General features: G+C 36.1%; 1 protein-coding gene across 1 annotated transcript in view; it reads right to left on the bottom strand.

Moving 5' to 3' along the window:
• Positions 1-23,286, bottom strand: part of MAN2A1 (mannosidase alpha class 2A member 1) — a 202,746-nt gene that overhangs the window by 111,641 nt on the left and 67,819 nt on the right. The window contains exons 5-8 of the mRNA XM_049769175.1: positions 17,551-17,678; positions 11,559-11,732; positions 8,324-8,510; positions 4,797-4,974 (exon numbers count right to left, since the gene is read on the bottom strand). Of these exons, the coding sequence (XP_049625132.1) occupies positions 4,797-4,974; positions 8,324-8,510; positions 11,559-11,732; positions 17,551-17,678 (667 nt within the window). The remainder of the gene's footprint in view (positions 1-4,796; positions 4,975-8,323; positions 8,511-11,558; positions 11,733-17,550; positions 17,679-23,286) is intronic.

Below are 23,286 nucleotides of genomic sequence, written 5' to 3'. Positions count from 1 at the left end.
TTAAAGAAACAAACTAAAGGAACCAACAATGTTCCACTAAAACAAATAATTTGATTCTGAGCTCTGTACTGCATTTACCAAATGGGTGAGTAAGCTAACAGAATAAAGGGGATTCAACGAATAGACAATGATAGAGACAATTAATTTTTTAAAATAGTGTCTTCTACCATATGGAAACACTGAATAAAAGGTGTTGAGAAATAAAACACAAGAGCTGTCAGTTTGATTGCTTGAAACTACTGCTTTTGCAATCTTCTGAATGGTCTTAGTGAAAACAATTTAAATTACCAGTTAATAAACCATGCTGACCCCAAAATATTCTACAAACCAAAAGAAAAATAAAACACTCTGACAGACCTTGAATCAGATATTTAAAAGGCAGTTGTTCCAAATTGGAAGGTGGGGGAGCAGGGCATGGGAATAACATTCCTGTTAATAATAGTAATACACATACATACATACAAATATAATTGCAGATATTGAATCCTTTTGAATTCTTTTTTTTTTTTTTTTTTTTTTTTTTTTGGTTTTTGGGCCACACCCGGTGACGCTCAGGGGTTACTCCTGGCTATGCGCTCAGAAGTCGCTCCTGGCTTGGGGGACCATATGGGACGCCGGGGGATCGAACCGCGGTCCGTCTCCTAGGCTAGCGCAGGTAAGGCAGGCACCTTACCTCGAGCGCCACCGCCCGGCCCCCCTTTTGAATTCTTGTGAAGGAAAAATAACCGAGTAACTTAAAAACAGTGAGTAGGAACACAGTATAGTATTGAAGAGAACAGACTTCAGATCCAGAGAGCAGAGAGCTAAATGCTAATACCCAGCTACATATACTACATTATATTACTAATGCCTCTGTGTCTTTGTTACAGCTGACAGGGTTCCATAAAAGCCTTAGGAACATGACTGGATGATAATGTGTTTTATCTAGCACGTCTCCATTACAGAAGAAAAATTTCAATGAGAAACAATGGCATTAATGGGAGAAATACGTAATACAGCCTAAATTTGTAGCACAAATTCCAAAAGAGCATAACAGGTGATATTTTTCAGTTTTATGGGGACATTTTTACATGTATACTTTTCTTTTTTTTTCTTCTGGCTTTCAGAGCCACATCTGGAATAAATTCAACATCTAAACACCATATAGTACTGGGGACTGAACCCAGCTCTACTGCAAGCCAAGCATGTGCATTTTACTGGCCTTTAAAAGAAATAAAATTTCAACTATTTTATCTATTCTTATTTAGTTTCACCAAAAATACATCTTGGGCAAGCTGACTTATTTGTACTTCAGTTCCTTATTTGTAATAAGAAAATATAGTACTTTTTAAAATAAGTTATTGTATAGCACTTTAAAAACCCAATGATAATGTGCATAGAACACTATTTACAATAGCCAGAATCTGGAAAAGACCCAGATGCCCAACAACAGATGAGTGTCTAAAGAAACTGTGGTACATCTATATAATGCAATACTATGTAGCTGTTAGAAAAAAATGAAGTCTCAAAATTTGCTTATACATGGATGGATTTGCGTGAAATAAGTCAGGAAGAGAGGAATAAGCACAGAATAGTCTCACTCATATGTGGAATTTAAGAAAAATAAAAGACAGTATTATAATAATAACAGCCCGAGACAACAGAAATGAGGGCTAGAAGGACCAGTCCATGATAATACACTTATCACAAAAATTGAAAAGAGCAGTTAGAGAAATAACTACACTAACTGCTACCATGACAACAATAGAGAAAGAAATGCAATGCCTGTCTCAAAGACAGGCAGGGGTGGCGGGAGGTAGGAAATGGGGAGATAATGGTGGAGGAAAAGTTGCACTGGTGAAGGGGTTGGTGTATTTTGCAGCTGAAACCCAAATACAAACATGTTTGTAACCATGGTGCTTAAGTAAAGAAATTATTTTTAAAAAACCCAATTATAAATAAGTATAATTTTAAGCTAATAGTTATTTCTTAGTCACATATTTATAGAGGAAGTATTATTTAACCATATTCTATTAATGAATGCTGTAATCCAAGAAGAAAATAAGTGCGTACATGTGTAAACAAATGATACAAAAGAGAGAAATACATGGAAATATGACTGATAGACTGAAAAGATTCAGATAAATTCATGGATGGATCCATATAAGGGAAAGTCAACAATCTAAATAGTTTAGAGTCTTATTTGTCCTCAATATACAAAATACTCTGGACTATTATGGATTACTTACATAATAAGAGACTGCCATTAAATTAAAAACTCCTTTCTATATTAAATGTTCAGGTACTATGCTATGTCACAAAATTCATGTTCACAAGAACCATATACCCTTTAAAGATATTTAAGTTAACCTTTCCTATTTCCCAGGATAAAAATAATTTCTATCTGTGTGTGTGTGTTTGGGTTCACAGCCAGCTATGTTCAATACTCCTGCTCTGTGTCAGAGATCATTTCTGGAAGTGCTCAATGGACTAGAGAATCAGGAAGCAAACATATGTCAGCTGTGTGTTAGAACAGCACCTGCTCCCCATACTATATCCATAGCCCCGAAGGATAATTTTTTCCTGATAGTTTTCCAGAGCAACATTTAAGTAAGCAGCCATTCATGCTTACTCACAAATTTAATTCACTCTTAAAGGATTGTATAATGTTCTACCTATGCTAGAGTAGTTTCAAAGTCAGTAAAGTAAACTTCTCTAAGCTTTTAAGGATTCAAAGGTAGTAAAAAATTAAAAGCATAAAAGAAAACAAAATGAAAATACTGAAATAATTTTAATGCTAAAGGGCAACAAATATTTCATGCAAAATATTAAACATAATCTTAAACTCCTCTATGAGGATAACACATTGGAAAAAAACCACACGAATAATGCAAAAGTAAAGAGTTAAGAGTAAAATCATCTAGTTATCTTGGTTAATCAGCTGTCATATTTTTAGCCACCTTAATTTCAAATACTTATTTTTATGCTTCTTTTCATTTAAAGAATAATAAACCAATATTCTTCTATTAGGCAAAGTACTTTAAATATCTCATAGAAAGTAGATGTAACGGTTTACAGAATGTTAAAAAGGATTGTAAGATTTTATAAGGGTCACATATATACATGGAAGAGACTGTATTGTTTAAGATATGAACTCTGAACCCCACCAGGAGCTTCACTAGTTGTGGATCAAAACAAACAGCAATGCAGGGTGCCCTTTGATTGTAAGGTGAAACCAGAGGACGCTCCACATCCTGACTTCAATGTTGGATATACAGATTCCAGGATCTTAAATACAGAAGCTTGATACCAACAACAGAGACTGTGTGAAAAATATAAGTGTGTTGGCACTACAGACAATGTCTTGGATTGGACGATCTAGCTTGCCTGGAGCCTAGAGTTGGTCTTGTGCCAGGAACCTTCAGGGGTCGGGTCTTTTTGTATTTAGGCCAAGGTTATTTCTTTCCATGTCCCTCATATTTTGGTGGGCCTATGCAAACAACAATTGCCACTCTAACACCATTTTTGCTGTGCTCCTTTGACTCTAATCCTTAAAAAGAACCCAGTTAAGATTTGAGGTCAACTTAAGCTAATATGCATGAATATGGAAATGTAAAAAAAAATGCTATGCCTGTAATGTTTAAGGAGTTATGTAAGTTTTATGGCTTTAGATTGCCTTGTGCGCTGTTAAGAAATATTATAGTGTGTTACAATCTTAATGTTCTTTGGATGAAATTTCAAAGTTGGGATATCAGCAAGGGGACTTCTGAGAATTATGTTATGTATTGTCCTTCCACTGTAACTTTACCTTGTCCTCTTTCTTTGCATCCTTGTTCTCATAATTACAAATAAAAAATTAAAAAAAAAAAAAAAAAAAAACAGCAAAATGCAATTAAGAGTTCAGGACTGCTTGCAAGTGCTAGCCAAGGAACGGACTGTGGTTCGATCCCCCGGCGTCCCATATGGTCCCCCCAAGCCAGGGGCAATTTCTGAGTGCTTAGCCAGGAGGAACCCCTGAGCATCAAATGGTTGTGGCCCGAAAAACCAAAAAATAAAAACAAGAGTTCAGGAAAATCTGAATCTATGTTATCGAATTAGTATTAATTTTTACTGGTAAAAATGGTAATTTGTTAAATTGTTTTTATGATTTGGATATATTTTTATATGCTAAAATGGCTTCAAACTTTATGACAGCTGAGATACACTAAAATAACAGGTGGAGTGATGGTGGGCTATTGGAAAAACAAGAGTGACCTGCGCCTTGATCTGATGACTACTGTCACTCAACTCTGAAGAGTGAGTGGAGGAGTCTACATGTTCTACTCAAAACTTTAAGGTGCACTTTTAACTTTTCTTAAGTTAAGGAAAAGGAGTAGAAACTATATAGACAAATGATTAATTTTAAAAATCTTATTTACAAAAAGTGCTATATATCTTCTAGACACAGATACTTGTTTGCAATATTCATAGCATATTCATCTGTGTCTGCCAGTAGCAGTACTATATCATGAATAAGACTGTCAGAAAAAAATAGCTAAAACTTTAAAAATTGGTAGAAAAACAGGACAGCACTGAAAAGCAAGCATGAGTGGGTGCAGACTTTCAACCACAAACAAGTGGTTTAAGCCGAAAGAAAAAGCAGACAGCCAGCAACCGTGAAACTACAGTAGATACATATCTTAATGAAAATCATTTTCACACAAGAACTGCATTTGAACTACATTCTCTACAAAATACTAGGGTACAGGACAAAGAAACCTACGCCACTGTGTTTCATCTTATGATGAAGGCTCATATCACAAATAATTGCTTATTACCTTAACATTAAGCCCAGGTTGAGAATTCATGTAATCAAAAAGAAGTTGATAATTCTTGAACTGATAATCCCATTCTCTGCGTTCACAGTAGCGGAAATCATCTCCCAGTGGCGCCAGAACAATGTTAGTGCGGAAAAGTTTAGACTTCTTTCGGTACTGGTCTAGAAGGAGCTTAGCTCTAGATAAAGAAAAGTGGAGATATGTATAACATGATGAAGAAGACAATGGAATAAGTAATCAAAAACACTTTCTCCAAAGAAATTATAATGTTTTTTCCCACCTACCAGATGGGTATGACTTAAAAGGTAGTTTTTAAAACTTTCATGTTTCATGATCCATCTAAAAGTCATGTGAGGTGAGGTGACTCCAAGACCATAAATTTCCATACCATTTTAAACACCTTCCTGTAACTATACTAAATTCAAAATATGAATATCCATAAATTCTTATCAAAATGAAATTTTCACCATTTTCCAATGGGTTATTCTTACAGAAATAAAGTTACATGGCACTTTGTGATTACTTGGAATTAATTGGTTTATGATTAATGACTCCTTAATGTCCAGCCTATTGGATCCTACATAGTATTATGCTTTTAAATTCTGAAGTATACCTTAACCAAATTTAATCTAAAACTGCCTAATTACTACATTTGTGAAGGGGATAAAAACTTTATTCCTCCTCAAAATAAATAAAATTAGCCCAACATTTGCCATCAGCCTTCCAATTATTTTTATTGTCCTCAATGCTGATCAAAAGATAAAGATCAGGAATTGAATGGTGCTATTTGGTAACTACCTTCTTGAAACTTATGACTGTTGTGTTTTCAAATTTTAAATTCTAGAAAGCCCCTTGGGAAATGTTGAAGTACCCTAAAATAAATTTAGGAATATGAGCAAGTAAAAAGACAAAAAATGAAATTAAACACATAGAAGTAATTTTAAAATTGACAATGATAAAACTTAAAAAATTAATAAGTGACAAATATCTAAACCAGTATTACAATTTTTACTTCAAGGATCGTTTAGGGATACATTTTAATTTATAAAACAAAAATTCAAGGAATAAACTCAAAGAACACGGGTTGTACAAAAAAAGAATCTTACAGAAATTGTAAAAACATTTAAATTAAGACTCCCATGTTGGGCCGAAGAGATAGCATGGAGGTAAGGCGTTTGCCTTTCATGCAGAAGGTCATCGGTTCGAATCCTGGCATCCCATATGGTCCCCGTGCCTGCCAGGAGCAATTTCTGAGAACAGAACCAGGAATAACCCCTGAGCACTGCCAGGTGTAACCCAAAAACTACCAAAAAAAAAAAAAAACCCAAACAAGACTCCCATGTTATGTTTCTATATTGATATGGCCTGAAGTATTTTGCAACTATTAAGTTGTTAGTAGAAATGGAATAGACTGGAGCAAAATATAATCATAATATAACAGAACACACAGTTTTATGAGATTATGGTATAATACTTAAAAATTTACTAGTAATTTAATAATTATCCATTTGCACAAAATAAATTTGATTATAATAAAAAAATACATATACAATGAAACTATCATATAAAAGTTTCAATAAGAACTAAAGTATATATGCATTATAGGGTGATTTATCATCTCCCCAGGTAACCAGCATAAGATAGGACATAGGAATCTTTAAATGCATTCCAAACTTTACTATTAAATATACCACATCTTATATAAAACAGATCAAAAGGAAAGAAACCACAAACAATAATGAAACCCATTTCCATGTGGTTTCTATCCTAACGCTCAAGCTCCTGCTCAGAAAGTGTCAACAGTGGGAAGCCAAGTTCAAGAGCAGATTCACAATACCTTTGGGTGAATGAGGAGTTCCCAATTGAAACATCTGACTATATTCTAAGCAATTTCCTATCTATCCCCCTAGAAAGCCACACTGAAGGAACAACAATGGCCAACATCACCAGAACTGGAGATTTTTATCTATGGTGAATTTACATGAGAAGGTACAATGGCTGGCAGAGGTACCTGGGGACACTGGTAGAGGAAAGTAGGCAGCTGGTGATGAGTGTGGTGCTGGAATGATTCATGCATGAAAAATAAGCAACAGTACTGTGAATCCCAGTACCTCATTAAAAATGGCACAAAAAAAAAAAAAACAGAAATGATTAATTAAAAAACAAAATTCCCTGCCCTTTTTTTGAGGAGTCAAGCAAATACCTCACTCAACAGCAAACAGCTTCTTATCTGGAGATAGTGGCACCAGCTTGACTGTCTCCTCCCCCCAAATTCCTTTTCACTACACCTTTTTGCCACATAATATATCTTTCTTCTATGCCTGACTATCGTAGCCCTTAGGAAGCAGGATGCTAGGTGTGACTCATTGATTCTCACTACCAAAGGAACTAAGAAATGAAAATAGGTTGACTCCCAAGTGTGGTCTATTTTTCAAAAGTAGGGAAATCATACTGAGAAGGCTAGAAGGTTCCAATAAAAGGCCCAACTAATATCTGCCACAGTGGGAGGCTAAAACTAGAATATTCTTTCAATGATCACAAACTAAAGACAACCGCTCACACATTTGTCACCTGTTTATTTTCTTTGATGAGGAGTTCATATCACTTGTTCACTCAATTTTATTATGTTTAAAAATTATAACAAAGTACTGAAAGCCCAATAGGATGACAGCAAATTTGATGGGAAAGTTGCATAGAAGATGCCAAATTCAATGAGCAAAAACAATTACACCTGGATTTTTTTAAAAGCTTTTTAAAAAATAAATAGATGTGCAAATATAGTGTAGACCTTATTTAAAAAGTTATGTTACTTTCTTAGTAGAGTTGGATGGTTTTTCTTTAATAATGATATTTTAATTATGACATTTTTAATCCTGATATTTTTCTTTAATTATGCATGATCAGTTTTTAAGTGAAGAAATCAAACTAAGAGAGCCAAAATTAGAAATATAGGTACATGGTTTAAAGAGATGTTTCTATAATTAATCCAATTTTCTTCAAAACAAAGACTAATTCCTTTGATTTTTACTCGATGATCTTAAAGCATAAGATGAAAAGATGTGTATTCATCAGAACTGAGCAGTGTTCACTATTACTGAAACTGTTATTAAGGAAATGGATAATTACACTCTTTAAGTGTTCTATTTCTATAACTGTGTTTTTACCACTGTATTGTTTTTCTTATCAATTTATAAAATAGAGACCAGAAGTTTATGATCAATAAAAGCACATGAAATTAATCAAACACTGTAGAGGACTTTATGATGGGAACAACAGAGATGGTAGTTAACTACATTTAGGTTATTCACTATACATTGATCTACTATTGTTCACTTTACATTAAGTTATAGAACATAAGGCTCAGTTGAAGCTCTGGCATTGTAAGTCTTTCTAGATCTGGTTTTATTTAAAATACCTTGAATATGGTCACTGCTGGCTACTGAAGCCCATTTACGCAACTCTTCAGCAAATATGGAGTTGAGCTGCTACTGAGATCAAGATGTCTGAAAAAATGTATATTTTCATACCTGCTTTGGACATTTTGATGAGTTATTGTTTCAGGGGGTATTCCCCAGGGACAACCAAACCTGCCTCCAGGTAACCGTTTAAAATCAAACTGGCAGCATATTTTAGGATCAGGTCCGCAAGTGTGAGGAATGTCATAGCTGTAGAAGGGCATCATGTGGCAAAATATGTCTGTGTCAGATCCCAGATCTAAAATAAAGAGACAACAGACAAACCTGCATTTATAAATTTCGTTTTCCCTCAAAATTTTTTAAATGCCAGCACTTAACAACAGAGAGAGCAAATTCAACTATACACTCCACAACCCTCTTTACTGACACTGATATCCCAGCAGCACTAACATCTACCAGCTTGAAGGAAAATCTCCTGTCTCTGTTTCTCTCTACCTGTTCTGTTTCAACTTAGGAGAAATTGGAAAAATCCCCATAGTGAACCAACATCTGCCAAGCCTGAAAGTCACAGACTGAGCAGACACAACAGTTAGAAAGGAAAGGACTGTGTCCAAGTCTGGCTGCCAGTTTCTGACACATCTGTTCATACCCTACCAGGAAACAGAGCTACTGAAAAAGCTTACATTAGCTACAGAGGAGGAGTGAGGAAAGGAGAGGAAAGCAGTAAAGAGGAAGGGAAAGAATGAGAATAGAGGAGCTTCTAAAAATACCAGGCAAATTTCAACTCTTCACTTCCTACAGAGAGGCCAGGAAGTGTGACCAGTCAGGTCTGGGATTCTCCTCATGTCCACTGATGATCACTAATACTTTTCACCAGAAAAGCTATAGAAGAAAATACAAAGTTTCAAAGCCAAAAACAAAAAAATAAAAACAAAGAGAACAAAGAGGCTGTGGAAAATGTGCACAGATGGCAAAGGTAGAGTTGTGAATTCAAACCTTTAAGACAGTATGTGCTGATCTTTGCTGAGAGGTGAGACATGTAATTTCCAGTGAAATCAGAAAACAACTTAACTAGTGGCTCAAAATAATTGCCTTTGTCAGACCCTGACCTTTTAGTACTTCTACCCTTTTATTTATGTATGCATTTCCAATTTCCAGCAATAGACATTCATCACTTTCACAACAGAGAAAAGGAAAAATATTCTTTTTCAAAGAATGAAAATAACTGCTTCATTAGAACCAAAATACACAGAGCTCTCAACCTAATGATGAAACATATTTTTAAAGCAACAGAGATGTGCAAATCAGAGAGGCCCTGAAAGACTACATTTTTATCTCACCCTCTACCTCCTTCAAATAACCGTTAATCTTTGTATCCTATTTGAAAGCTACTATAATCAATTTCTGTGCTGTAACTTAATCAGCATGCCACAGACATGATCCCTAAAGCTTGCTCTCTGCAGAGTTCTCAACCAGTGCCTGAGCTGAGGGCAACTTCTAACTCCTCTGACTCAAGAATGTAATAAATATCTCACTACATGCCCTCACATCTCACTACTTAGCAGCTCATTTACACATTTCAACTTATTGATTCCATTTAATGTTATCTTCCTTTTATCAAATTAGACTGACTTCCTAATAGGCAACAATGTTTTCTATATTTTTGTCCTAGCATAGTATTACGTTCATAAAAGCTCTTGGGACTTTCTTGCTGTTTTACATTTATGAGCAATTTAAATGTAGACAATTGTTTAAGTAGTGCTGGTTCAATTAATAATCCTTCTTGAAAAAATTAAGATGAGGGAGTGGAGATACAGTACAGCAGGTAGGGCAATTGGCTTGCACATAGCTGACCTTGGTTTGATCCCTGTATTATAATCCTTCTGGTCCCTCAAGCCCTGTGAGGAAGAACCCCTGACTGCACAGCCAGGAGTAAACCGTAATCAAGCTGGGTATAGCCCTCCCCCAAAAAAGAATTAAATTAAACGAGCCTCTGATAAAACTATCCTAGCTATACCCTCTGTAAATATTTGTTTATTTGTCCTAAAAAATGATTTTCCAGAATAAAAAAAATCACGTAGATAATTTTTCTTATTAAAAAACATAGAAGCAAGGTCAGAGAATAACACAGAGAGTAGGGAATTTTTCTTTCAGTCAGCTGACCTGGGTTCGAAACCTGGCATCTCAATAGTAATTTCTGAGAGTAGAGCCAAGAGTAACCAGGGTGCCAACAAACAACAACCAAAAAAATAAATAAATAAAAGTTACTATCTAGATTTACAAACTATTTTTCTGTAACACTTTTAAGGAAAAGTTTTTAATACTCAGGGAAGTAAATATATAGTAACAGTAATTTTGGACATTTATCAACAAATTTTGGGCATTTACTGACAAAATTCTTTTGTCAGATAAAGTCTTTTAAGAATTTAAGGACAGTGCATGCCAGAACAGGTGGTGGGTTTCAGAAATGCAGAAAGTATCTTGGCTTTACCCTCCTTTCATATGACTTCTGGCAAGAAGTTTGTATTATCTGATTTCTTTACCCTTGGAAAGGGAAAATCATAAAACTAAATTTAAAACATCAGTGCTACTATTCATTGAGAGTGGATACAGAGCATCTATCCAATAAATAGGTTTTCTGCATTAAGTGATGGATGGGAAAGACAAAAAACTCTAGATGATTACGCCTTTTCTGCTCTTCCCTAGCAAAGAGCTTCAAAAATGTGTTCTTCTGATGTCTGGATATCCTCAAAACACTGAGGAAAAAGAGGTCAATGGGAAATATAAGGGCTCTGGGATTAAGATTCTGAAAAGTTATGTTACTAGTTGTAAAGATGGGGTGAAAAGAAGAACACTCGCTGACTATCAGATAAATACTCTACATACACTAATCTATAGGTTTCTAATCTTTCTTCCAACAGTGCCCAACATCTGACATCAGACTCTCCTGACATGCCCCCACTACACACGTGGGCAATTTTCACTTCTGACCACCCCCAGGGAATATATTGAAATAACATGAACTATGGCCCCAGACTAAGAAACACTTCTCTAAGCCATGTTCAATTTTGTGAAAACCAGGTGTTTTTAAATACAGAAGTCAACATCATTGCTTTTAAAGACTGAATCCTTATTTATTTTCTTCCTTCAGGCATTCAAAAATAATCTATCATTTTCTTCATGTAACCAACTTCACCCATTGCTTAAAAGACCTGTACAAACATACTTTGGAAAAATTAATCAAAGAATATGCATCTTAAGAAAACCAGATTTTCAAGGCAGGAAGGAGGTTGTAATTCTCATGAGATAGGGTCAGTAAGGTATTAAAGGTCCAAAATCTACATACCCCAATTCTGTCTCCAAAAAAATTCCAGTGTTTTGTGCAAAGAAAAATACTTTTTAACTGCATAATGCACTCTCTGAATCAACATGTGAGAAAATCCAGCACGTTTCAGAACATAAGCCATTGTCGGTGAATGTCCAAAAGGATCAATAGCCCAACCGGACCGAGGTTTCACTCCTGTTGGTAAAGAAAATAAGTATTATGTTTTAACAATTATAAATTAAGTAATAAGTTAAAATGCATTCATATCTAACAGCTCCTATTAGCTCTTTGACTCAGTGCACTGAGAATAAAAGCAGTAACATTTCTTAATATCAACACATGCACATTAGCTCCTATTTCTTGGACCACTGTAAACCATTCTCTGTTTAAAATCAATAGAATAATAGAATTCAATAAGATAATCAAATCTATCCATGAGGAAACAGAAAAAATGTAACTGATTTTCTTCAATAGATATCCTTCTTCAAATATATCAAATCTACTGTGGAGGGAGATATGAAATGTTACATATGTATAATGTGTAAGATATGTCACCTGTGTTCATAGCATTAATCTTCTATGTAAAAGGACTCTGCTGATTAAGTGAATACTCATGAGTGACTACTGTAATTAGGAAAGTGTGAGTTCATTCAATTCAGTTAAATATATTTATATATTATATAATATATATTAATACATGATATATTGTGTATTATGTTTTATATTTATATATCAAGACCAAAAAAATCCCAAAATATGCAAGAAAACTTTCCAGATTAGAAAACCAGGATTCAGTACCATGCATATGACACTGCCAGGAATACTTCCTAAGTACAGAACCAAGAAAAAATAAGCCCTGTTTATAATAATAAGCCAAACAACCCCCGCCCTTCAAAAAAGAAACATGCTTTGGTAGACTATTTAGCTTTAAAAATGAGAATATGGGGCAGGAGAGATAACACAGTGGTAGGGCGTTTGAACTGCAAGCAGCCGACCAGGACTGATGGTGGTTCGAATCCCGGCATCCCATATGGTCCCTCGAGCCAGCCAGGAGAGATTTCTGAGCACAGAGCCAGGAGTATATCCTGAGCGCCGCTGGATATGAACCAAAAACTAAAAAACAAAAAAAAAGACCACAATTCCAATGTACAAAATGCAGCCAAAAATATAAAAAGAAACAAAGAAACATAGCATTCGAGTCAGAGATTGCACATGCCTTATCTGTGGGGAATCCTGGTCTGATTCCCAAGGAGAGAGGGAGGGAGGGAGGGAGGGAGGGAGGGAGGGAGGAGGGAGGGAGGGAGGGAGGGAGGGAGGGAGGAAAGGTAAAAAGGAAAATGGGAGGAAAGGAGGGAGGAAAGATGGGAAGGAAGGAAGGAAGGAAGGAAGGAAGGAAGGAAGGAAGGAAGGAAGGAAGGAAGGAAGGAAGGAAGGAAGGAAGGAAGGAAGGAAGGAAGGAAGGAAGGAAGGAAGGAAGGAAGGAAGGAAGGAAGGAAGGAAGGACTGGAAAATCTTCCTGCTCTTATGTTTCTAATCTACTTTTTTATTTATTTATTTATTTTTTTGGTTTTTGGGTCATACCCGACAATGCTCAGGGTTATTCCTGGCTCTACACTCAGAAATTGCTCCTGGCAGGCTCAGGGGACCATATGGGAAGCAAGGATTCAAACCACTGTCCTTTTGCATGCAAGGCAAATGCCTCACCTCTATGCTATCTCTCCAGCCCTAATCTAAATTTTTTCTAATCTAAATCTTAACTAAGAATCATAAAATTAAAAAAAATACATAAACAAATATCACCTTGGGTTAGACTGTAATTTCAAACTACTGACATTAAAAACACAAGTGAAAGAATATAAATAAAAGACTTCACCAGAACTGAAACTTGCGTATATTACAAAACACCAGCAGGTAGATTTGTCTTGCATACAGCAAACCCAGGTTCATTCTTAGCATCCCATAAGGTCCCATGAGCACAACCAGGTGAAGCTCCTGAGTGCAAAGTCCAGAGTTACCCATGAACATCGTTGGATGTCACCCAAGAACGTAACAAAACAAAATTTAAAAAAATAACAACTATCAGAAAACAGAAAAATATGGGGCCAGAGCAATAGCACAGCCAATAGGGTGTTTACTATGCACGGGTCCTACCTGGGTTCATTTCTGGCATATGGTCCCCTGAGCCTTCCAGGAGTAATTTCTGAGTGCAGAGCCAGAAGTAACTAACCCCTGAGCACTGCTTAGTGTGGTCCCAAAATAAAAACAAAACAACAACAAGAAAAAAGAAAACAGAAAACACAACTAATAAAACTGAAAACACATTTTCAAGTCATTGTATGTCAAAAAATTTGGAAAAAGAACACACACATGTGTGTGAGTAAAAATTCCTAGGCGTCAACAACAATAAGACTAAGAGCCCATTTGAAAACTAAGCAAGTTATTATTCCAAAGAGCTAGAAATTGTCAATACACATATGAAAGTTTGCATAACATCTTTTACCTATAGGAAAATACAAACCAAAATCATAATGAAGACAACATTTCACAATAGTATGGTTAGAAGAATATTGCTGCGATAATAAATGTGAATGAAGAAGTGAAAAAAATTAGAATACACTAATTCGCTGGTGGGGAGGATATAAAATAGGGCTGCCAACTCTAAAAAGTAATTAAGTGGTTTTCCAACACGTTAAATAAAAAACTTGTTTTACCACAAAACCTAGAAATCTCACCCATAGAAAAGAAAAACATATGCTCACAAAAACTTACATAAAGGCTTAAAAAAGCAATACTCGGAGTAATAATTGAAAAGTAAGAACAATCTAAAAGTTGTTCAAAAGCGAGTCAAGCTAAGTTTATCAACTTAAGAATGGATAAATACATAAATTCATAAAGGACACTATTATTTGATCCCAAAAGGAAACCCTGAAACATATAACAACATGGATGAACCTGAAAAATGCCATCATTGAAAAGCGGTTACACAAAACAACACGTTGTGTGACTCCATTTATTAGTGGAGCTAAGGATTTAATTAATGAAAAAATTACTGATTTCCATGAGCTAAATCATTAAACTCAAACCACAGAGTCAAAGACTGTCCTGCCAAAGGCCAAATGAAGCTTCTCGAAAGGGAACAGCTATCAGTGAGCACAAAATCCCTCTTGGGGGTGACAAAAGAATTCTGGAGACGGGGATGACAGCTGCATTCACATAGAAGAAGCATCGCTGAATCACACAGCTTTTTTCTTCTTCATGGTTTCTGAGCTCCACATGACCGCACTCAGGGGTTACTCCTGGCTCTCTCAGAAATCATGCCTTGGCAGACTTAGGAAGCCAAATGGAATGCCAGGGATTGAGCCAGGGTCGGCAGTGCTCAAGGCAAAAACTCTACACACTGTGCTAAAGCTCTTCCCCCTGAGTCACATATTTTTCAAGGGTGATTTTGTTTTTTGCTTGGGGGATACACCTCGTGCTGCTTAGGGGTTCCTCATGGCTGCGCTCACTTCTGGCAAGCTCTGAGGACCATATGTGATGCTGGGAATTGAACCTGAGATAGAATAGCAATGCAAATGCCCTACCCAGCCCTAAATGGTGAATTTAAATAATGTCATGATGAAAGACAGCTGTAAGAAAAAAATCATGGTGAACCCAAGAAACCACACCCAACAGAGTTTAAGTTCATATGCAAACTCTATAGCAGACACAACTAATCAACAGTGATAGAAATCAGAGATCAGCTGGCCACAGAGCGAGTGTTGAGGGGATGGGAAGGACTTTCTGATATGATAAAAATGTTAGTAAAATAGGTTTATGCATTTGTCAAAATGTGAACCCTACAGTTTACATTTATATGTTGCACTGCATGCAAATTATGTAAATAAAAGTTACACATAAAAGAAAACCTCCAAAAACTGAGATTCATAAAGAGAACACTCTTGGCTTAGCATATAGTTAAAAAAAAGTGAGACCACGTAGGGTTCTACAATACTTCCCCAAGGGTAATGATTTATTTATTGAGTTAACTTGCAGGCTCGGCATACTTTGCATACTTCAAGCTGCAATTATTACAGTGAATGAGGAAAAATAAAATGAGCCAAAGGAAATGAAAACAAGGGCAGAAAAAAAATTTGTTTTTAACAAAGAAGATGGAAATGTTACCCCTCCGTCAATAATTTGTGCCAATCTCGCCTGGATGGTGAGACCCACCCACAGCTGGGAGGGGTCTGAGGTTGCCTGGAAGGAGGGAAGAAAAAGGGGACACAGGAAGGATGCTTGGAGGGTAGTGATGGAGGCTGCTTAATAAAGCTTCCCTTAGAGGCCATGTGAAAAATAAGAACATGGCGATTAGGGCCTTGTAATAAAGCTGGGTATCTCCTGAAACTTCACCTGACTGCTTTGTGAACTTGTTCACTGTTACCCTGCTACTTATAGGCCTGCTGGCCAAAGGGGCTGCAGGCACAGGGCCAAGCTGAGAAAGGCCTCCCCATCCACAACACTAGGACTTTATATTTAATAATTAACATAACACACAGGAAATTGTGAACAAGCTTCTCAGAGTCCTCTGGAAAAGAATCCAATACTGAATTGTGATGTATGAAATGCTATCCTCTCGACCAATGAAGTTCATCAGAAGCTGTCTAGAAGTTTTATTAGAAACTGGTCCTATCTCCTCTGCCTAGTATATAATAAGATCCTAGATTCTCAGGAGGAGAGAAGTGCTTAGGATAACTTGTTGCTTCTCTTAAACCATTTAAACAAAAAGGAGATACTCTAACATTTAGGAAATCTATGCACTCCTTTATCAGCAAGCTTTTTCTAAGGGCAGCAGTTTCAGACCTGTTATGCTAGATCTCTCAGTAAGCACAATAGCTTCAACTTAATAACAATAATAACATGGGAAAATTTTAACAGCAGATGTGCTGAAATATCAGTAACTTTTATAGGGGTTCTTTGGAGCATTTCTGCTTTTCTTTGTTCAAATTTATTCCAAAACAAAATAATTAATGGATGTGGGAGTGTTTTCCCTAACAGAAAAAATAGTATTTAAATACACAGAAACAGTATCAATGAATGAATATAATGTATACTTACCACATAGAAATTTATAAAGCTGTACTGAGAGGAAAAAAGATTTGAAAAGAACTGCATACCATGCTATAGGATATGAGTATAAAATATTACAAAGATTTTAGTCAGTCCTAGAATCCTAGATTCTTAGGATGTGCATGAACATCTGATTTTATTAGCACAGCATCTGGCCCCATACTTGCTATAACAGGATTCTTCTTTAAGCCACGAGGGTCCAGGCAGAAAGTGCAGCTGGCCTTGCCCTCCACAGAAACCATTCCCCAGGTCCATTTCACCAAACTTACATTGCCAAGCAATCTTGGTTTCTTTTCTCAGAATATATCTGATCTTGGTAACTTACTCAGAGAAGAGTATTTGAGTCAAACAGGGCTATAAGAGAAGGTAAAATTCCCCCTCCTAAATAGCAGACTGATCAGTGTTAATTGCCTGTAGGTTATACTATTAGTATAAAAAGTCAGGAACCATGGAAAAATAAGAAATTGGAGTCTCCCGGTCCCAAGTATACCTGAAACTACCTTACCAGAGTATTAAGCCACAGAAAAATGAATACCTTTCCATCTTCCCTTAACTTTGTTTTTTTTTTTTTTACTTGAGTGAATAAATCACCCTGGCAGCAATCAAAAATCCTAACTGATACATAATAAAATTCCCAAAGGAATATAAGTGCTAAGAAAAAAACGTTTTAAAACTAACAAAAGTAATATAGTAATATAACAAATAAACAAGGAAGATGCCTCTGAAATAACCGTGATATACCTACATAACTAAATTTAATATCAAACAAAATCTTAAATTAATGAAAGTTAAATTATTCAACAATTAATATTATTGGGGAAATAAAAAGTTCAACAAATAGAATAGAGCTTTCCTCAAAATCAACTACACAAAGGAGCTCAACTGCAGGAGAAAGATCAATACATACCTAGATTTTTTTCCAGCCACTGATGTCCTTCAATTAGTTGATCAATTATGGCAAAATAATGCGAAGTGGCTTCATCAGTCATAACCCAGCCACCAGTCACAACTTCAAACTGTCCATTTGCTAGTAAACTAGGAAATAAGCAGTGAGCTAACATTAACATAGGTAAAATTCAGATGAGTTAAACAACTGAATAGCATAAACATTGGAAACAGCCTTTCAATATAACTAGTATTTATATACACTGTCAAAACTAATCTTTTGTTTTCATTGGGCAGCAGTATTCAGTGCCGACTCCTGGCTCTGGTGTTCAGGAGCAACAACTCAGTGGCACTGCTTGGGAAAATCACAAAATCTGCCAGGGATACAACTTGGGACTGCCATAAAGGCAAGCCCTCCAGTCAGTATACTATCTCTCCATTACCACCAAAAAGTTTTTAACCTATAAATGTGTTTCGTTTGGAGCTCTGGTGCTTAAAGTTCCTTAACAGGCAGAGTCAGTAGCAACCTTCAATTTCTTAGGCAAAAGCCACACAGTGCATTCTGAAATTTTATCACTTGGGTATCATTTTCTATACTACCTCATTGATTCCTAATATTAAAAGCCACATCTAAGTTTTTTCTTAGTCTTTCAGAGCCTACCTTAAACTGTGAGGTGTTGCATAATTAAATGTGGAGCTCAGAAAACCTTGGTGGGATTAAAGGTTTCTAACACATATAAAAATAATTTAAGATCAAATGCATAATAAACCAAAGATGTTCTTAGCAGTGTACATTCATGCTGCACTTCTCAGTCTAAAACAGGTAAAGTGGAGAAAGTTTAAAAAGGCCTGTCAAACACACCTATTAACATGCTCTACTGCATATGTTCTTGATAAGCATTTATTGTAAGGCTGTCATTTTAAGCATTTATCTCAATATATCTCTAATTTAAAATAACTACTATTTATATCAGTCCTGACACTAAGTTAATCATACAACTATGCAACAACAATAATAATAAACCTGAAGTTTGTATATATGACAGACCTTAGATAATAGAGCGTATTATTAACCCAGATGCAGTTAAAATGTGGTCTCACTCGTTTCTTTTGTGTGAAAAGCTTTAGCATTGTCTTTCCACTGTTACCCTTTCCATAACATCCAGGGTAACCACATGCCCAGTCCTGGGTGAACTGAAGAGGCACAAGAAGTTTCTCAGAGCCATGCAGAGACCTGCCCTTAGCTTCATGACCCAGCTTTGGAAGCTTTAGGTGTCAGAAGGGATTTGGGCTCCAATCCCTGGCCATCAAATAGAGAAATTTAGCGTTTGTATCTTAGTAACCCAATAAACTGATCTTTGAGAAAATTTTAGAAATAATTTTTTCAAAACCAAATCTTTGCTGATCCTGAGCAGAATAAAGAAAACCAATTATAAAATCTGAATGTTAAGTGTAGGTGGATGGGGTGACCCAAAAAAACCCTCCAAAGATGCAATCTCCTCTTCAGTTGTTACATAAATCCTATCCCATTGGCATAAATTGGCTCTAAAAAAAATCGAACTAAACAAATAAAAACAACAGCAACAACATCAAAAAACCAAAGCAGCAGCAACAATACAAGAATCTATCCCACCACTTCCATTTTGGTTGAAATGCAACTGTGTTATGTTCTGTTTTGATTCATACATAAAGACTAGTCTCACTTCTAATTTGGGGGAATGATGCAAAGTCTCTCTCTCTCTCATTGAAATGTTCTTCAAACCTGTCTTACCTATTTATTTTCTTCTCTCCTCTCTGCCAATCTGGCTCAACCTAACCGCCTTCACATTTCGTATCATATAAGTCTCCCTGAATTCCTGCTGTAAGTCAGGATTCCTCTTGTAAATCCTATATTACTTATCAGAATCAAAATTACTAATATTATTTAGAGACTCCTCATTCTCAATCCTAATACCTAATCACATGGAATGAGAGTTTCACAGTTCTATGCCTGTTGCTTGCTTTCCTAAATCCATCATTGAAAGGACTGCTCAGTACGTAAAGACCAGTGTGATACTGAGAGTGCAGATTTCTGGGAAGACGTGAATGGGGCTCTACATTTCAAATGAGCATTAATTAAAATAAATGTTTCTATGAGACACACAGACATATGCACAAGATCAGGTAAAAAGGACTCTGAAGGGGCTGGAACCATAGTATAGCACATAGGGTGTTTTCCTTGCACCAGCTGACCCGGTTCTGTCCCTGGCATCACATATGGTCCCCTGAGCACTTTCAGGAGTGATCCCTGAGCACCACCAGTTGTAAACCTCCCCCCCCAAAAAAAATCAAAGGGGACTGGAGAGATAGTATAGAGAGTAGGGAAAGTGCCTGCAATGCAATAAACTGGATTTAATCCCAAACATCCCATATGGTCTTCTGAGCCCACCAGGAGTGGGCTGATTCCTCAGCACAGAGCCAAGAAAAAGCCCTGAGATGCTCTGAGTGTGGACCAAAAAAAGTGGGGGGAGGGGGCTTAAAATAAAATAATAAAAATGATTCTTGATGAATCTAGATATCAGGTGAGATGGTGGATTAAAGGGTAGTGGTAAAAAACAAGGAAGAGGAACAAGAGATGATTCATAAAACACCATCAGGAAGATTTAGGAAATGGTTGGCACAGAATAAAGATTTATTCACATTTGACTTAGGAGTCTGAAATTCAAGTGTGATAATATGAATTTGTTCTTTATATTGTATTGTAAGTAATATGGTTATATCATGTTAATATTAATGTCTAGATTTAAAAAGTTTCAGCACTAATATCACACAAAGTCCAAGAGCCTCCCCATACTGCTCTGATTTCACAAGTCTGCTCTTTCATTCCCATTACCTTACCCAACCTTAACCCCTACAATTAGGTAACCTGAATTCTGTAGTCAAGTATAAGGGTTTGTCAATCATTGGCTTTTTTACATATATACCCTGTGAAAGATTATCTGGAAGTTTTTCCTTCTCCTTTTGGCATAAATAAATAAAAATCTGGACAGAATCGTTGCTATAACAGTGAGACATTCAGGAGAAACAAGTTTAAGCAAAGAAGGTGCAAATATAAAAATCTTAACCTTTTTAGGGGACTAAAACAAAGAAGAAACAGAGAAGGAGGAGAAGTACAATAAAAGCAATGCAAAGATAAATTAGTACCAGTCAGGAAAATAAAATTGATGGGGAAGAAATGCCAAAGTCAAGATAAAAAAAAAAAATCTGTCAGAACAGTCTGAGACATTCTGCAATAAGATGCAATCTGCACTTCCTCTTGGAGAAAATCTACTTTATCATTGCTGTAACTTTACCCAGAAATAGGCATATCAATGGATCAGAGAATAAAATCAAGAGCTAATCTTTTAAATGTCGGATTTTATTGAAACAATTAATAAATTAACAGGAAAGAAATTACAGTTTATTTTTGTTGCTTAAACTTCAAGCAGTGATTTAAAACTAGTTCCTTTTTTATCTTTTTGGGCCACACCCTGTGATGCTCACAGGTTACTCCTGGCTATGCACTCAGAAATCGCTCCTGGCTGGGGGAACCATATAGGACACAAGATTCATCCTGGATCATCTATGTGCCAGGCAAACTCCCTACCACTGTGCTATCGCGCCGGCTCCCGAGCTATCTCATGGTAAACCAAGAACCGATAGTAGGAGCAGGTTCATGGAAGTTTTCTCAGAAAAAAATTACTTGAGTTAATCACAACAGGCATAAAAATTGTTATATCATAATATCAGGTCAAAAAGGACATAAGGTTCAGGTTTTCTTAGCACAATTTCTTCAATCAGGCAGAATTAAAATGTGATAGAAGTAAACAGACCAAATGATAAGAAAGATGAAGTGATGTAACAGATTAGACACCTGGCCAGTAACCAGGTTAGTGAAAATATCTATTCACTGAACTGCCTGTGACAACTAAATTATAAGTCAGATGGGCATAAAAGTTGGGTTTGACACAACTAGTCTTGCACATGGTTGCTTAGGCAGTCCTGGTCCAATTCTCAGCATCATGGGGGTCTCCTGAGCACTGCCAGGAGTGTCCACTAAACACAGATTCAGGAGCAGTCCCCAAACCTCAAAACAAAAATATAAAAGTCATTTTTCTTATACAAATATATCTCTCACACAAAATAATGGCATACCTAAAGATATTCACATAAATGTCAATGCTGTCAAAATATATATTTTTAAAAAATCAGAATAAATTTTAAACTAAAAAAAAACATGCAACTGGACATATTACCCCTATGCCATCCCCCAACCCCATGAAAGAAATCACAAAACATGCAAGTCCATAAATCTGCCACATAGAGCCAAATACAATAAAACATAGAAGTATCTAAATAAGAGAAAAAGAAAAAAGTTTGAGAAATCCATTGACTGTAAAAAACAAACAAACAAACAAAAACAGTGATTATCTAGTGATGAGTACTAAAAGGTAGGACAGAGCCAGAGAGAGAGATAGTACAGCAGGTAGAGCACTTGTCTACATGAGGCGGTCCAGGGTTCAATCTCCCGTATCCCATATGGTTTAATGGGCACTGCCAAGAGTGATTTCTGGGCACAGAACCAGGAGTAACCCATGAGCATGGCACTGTGACCAATAAATAAATATAAATACATAAATAAAATAGACTGCAGATGATTTTATAAAGCAACAAAAATATTACAAAAATTACACTAATACTTGGAAATTTTCTGAAAACTATAGAAAATCTATATTGACCTACAAGTAAGTGTCATGGTAAGTGGGGCATTTGCTTGGCACCTGGCTAACCTGGTTTTGATCATTGATATCTCATATGGTCCCTCAGCATCACCAACAGTAATTAGCCCTTAGCACAGTTGGGTAACCAAAAAGTACAAAACAAATAAATAAAATAACATTTCAAATCTTTTTATTATGAATGTGATGAAATTAAATCATGTTAAATTATATTTATATAACTGAAACTTAATTTTTAATTAAGCAAATAGACAAATACACCTATATCTACAGAAAATGAAAATTGAGGGCCCGGAGAGATAGCACAGCGGTGTTTGCCTTGCAAGCAGCCGATCCAGGACCAAAGGTGGTTGGTTCGAATCCCGGTGTCCCATATGGTCCCCCGTGCCTGCCAGGAGCTATTTCTGAGCAGACAGCCAGGAGTAACCGCTGAGCACCGCCGGGTGTGACCCAAAAACCAAAAAAAAAAAAAAAAAAAGAAAATGAAAATTGTCTCATTCCAATTTAGGAAACAAAACAAATACAGGAGTGTCCAAGTACTTCTAATTGCTCAGGCTTCAACAAACAACTGATCTAATTCTCTGTCCAAGGATAAATTCAATGAAAGATGTTCCCACCAATATGGCCTATTTATTGCAGTTTCTTCCAAGACATCTTCCAAGTTTTAGGCATGTACACTCTTCCAACTATTTGCTAATAAACAAATGCTCTAGAAACAAAAGCAAAAAATTATGCAGCAAATTCAGAAGATAAGAAATTAGGCACTAATAAAATTCACAACATTCCTATTTAACTTTTGAAAATGGTTGACTAGCAAATATTCAGGAAGACACGACATTTATGTTTCTCCTACTTTACTGCTAGGAAATTCGGTATAAGAAGCTTAAGAAAATAACTGATCAAAATGAAGATAAGCCTATGTGTCATAACGTATTTTGCCGAAGATGAAGAATTCTCACTTAAGAGTTTACTGCCAAGCAGAAGAAGCTGTGTGTCTTTTT

The sequence above is a fragment of the Suncus etruscus genome, chromosome 2, assembly GCF_024139225.1.
Source record: "Suncus etruscus isolate mSunEtr1 chromosome 2, mSunEtr1.pri.cur, whole genome shotgun sequence".
Taxonomy (NCBI): Eukaryota; Metazoa; Chordata; class Mammalia; order Eulipotyphla; family Soricidae; genus Suncus; species Suncus etruscus.
The sequence above is the reverse complement of the archived record's forward strand: the minus strand, read 5'-3'. Positions and strand labels throughout refer to the sequence as shown.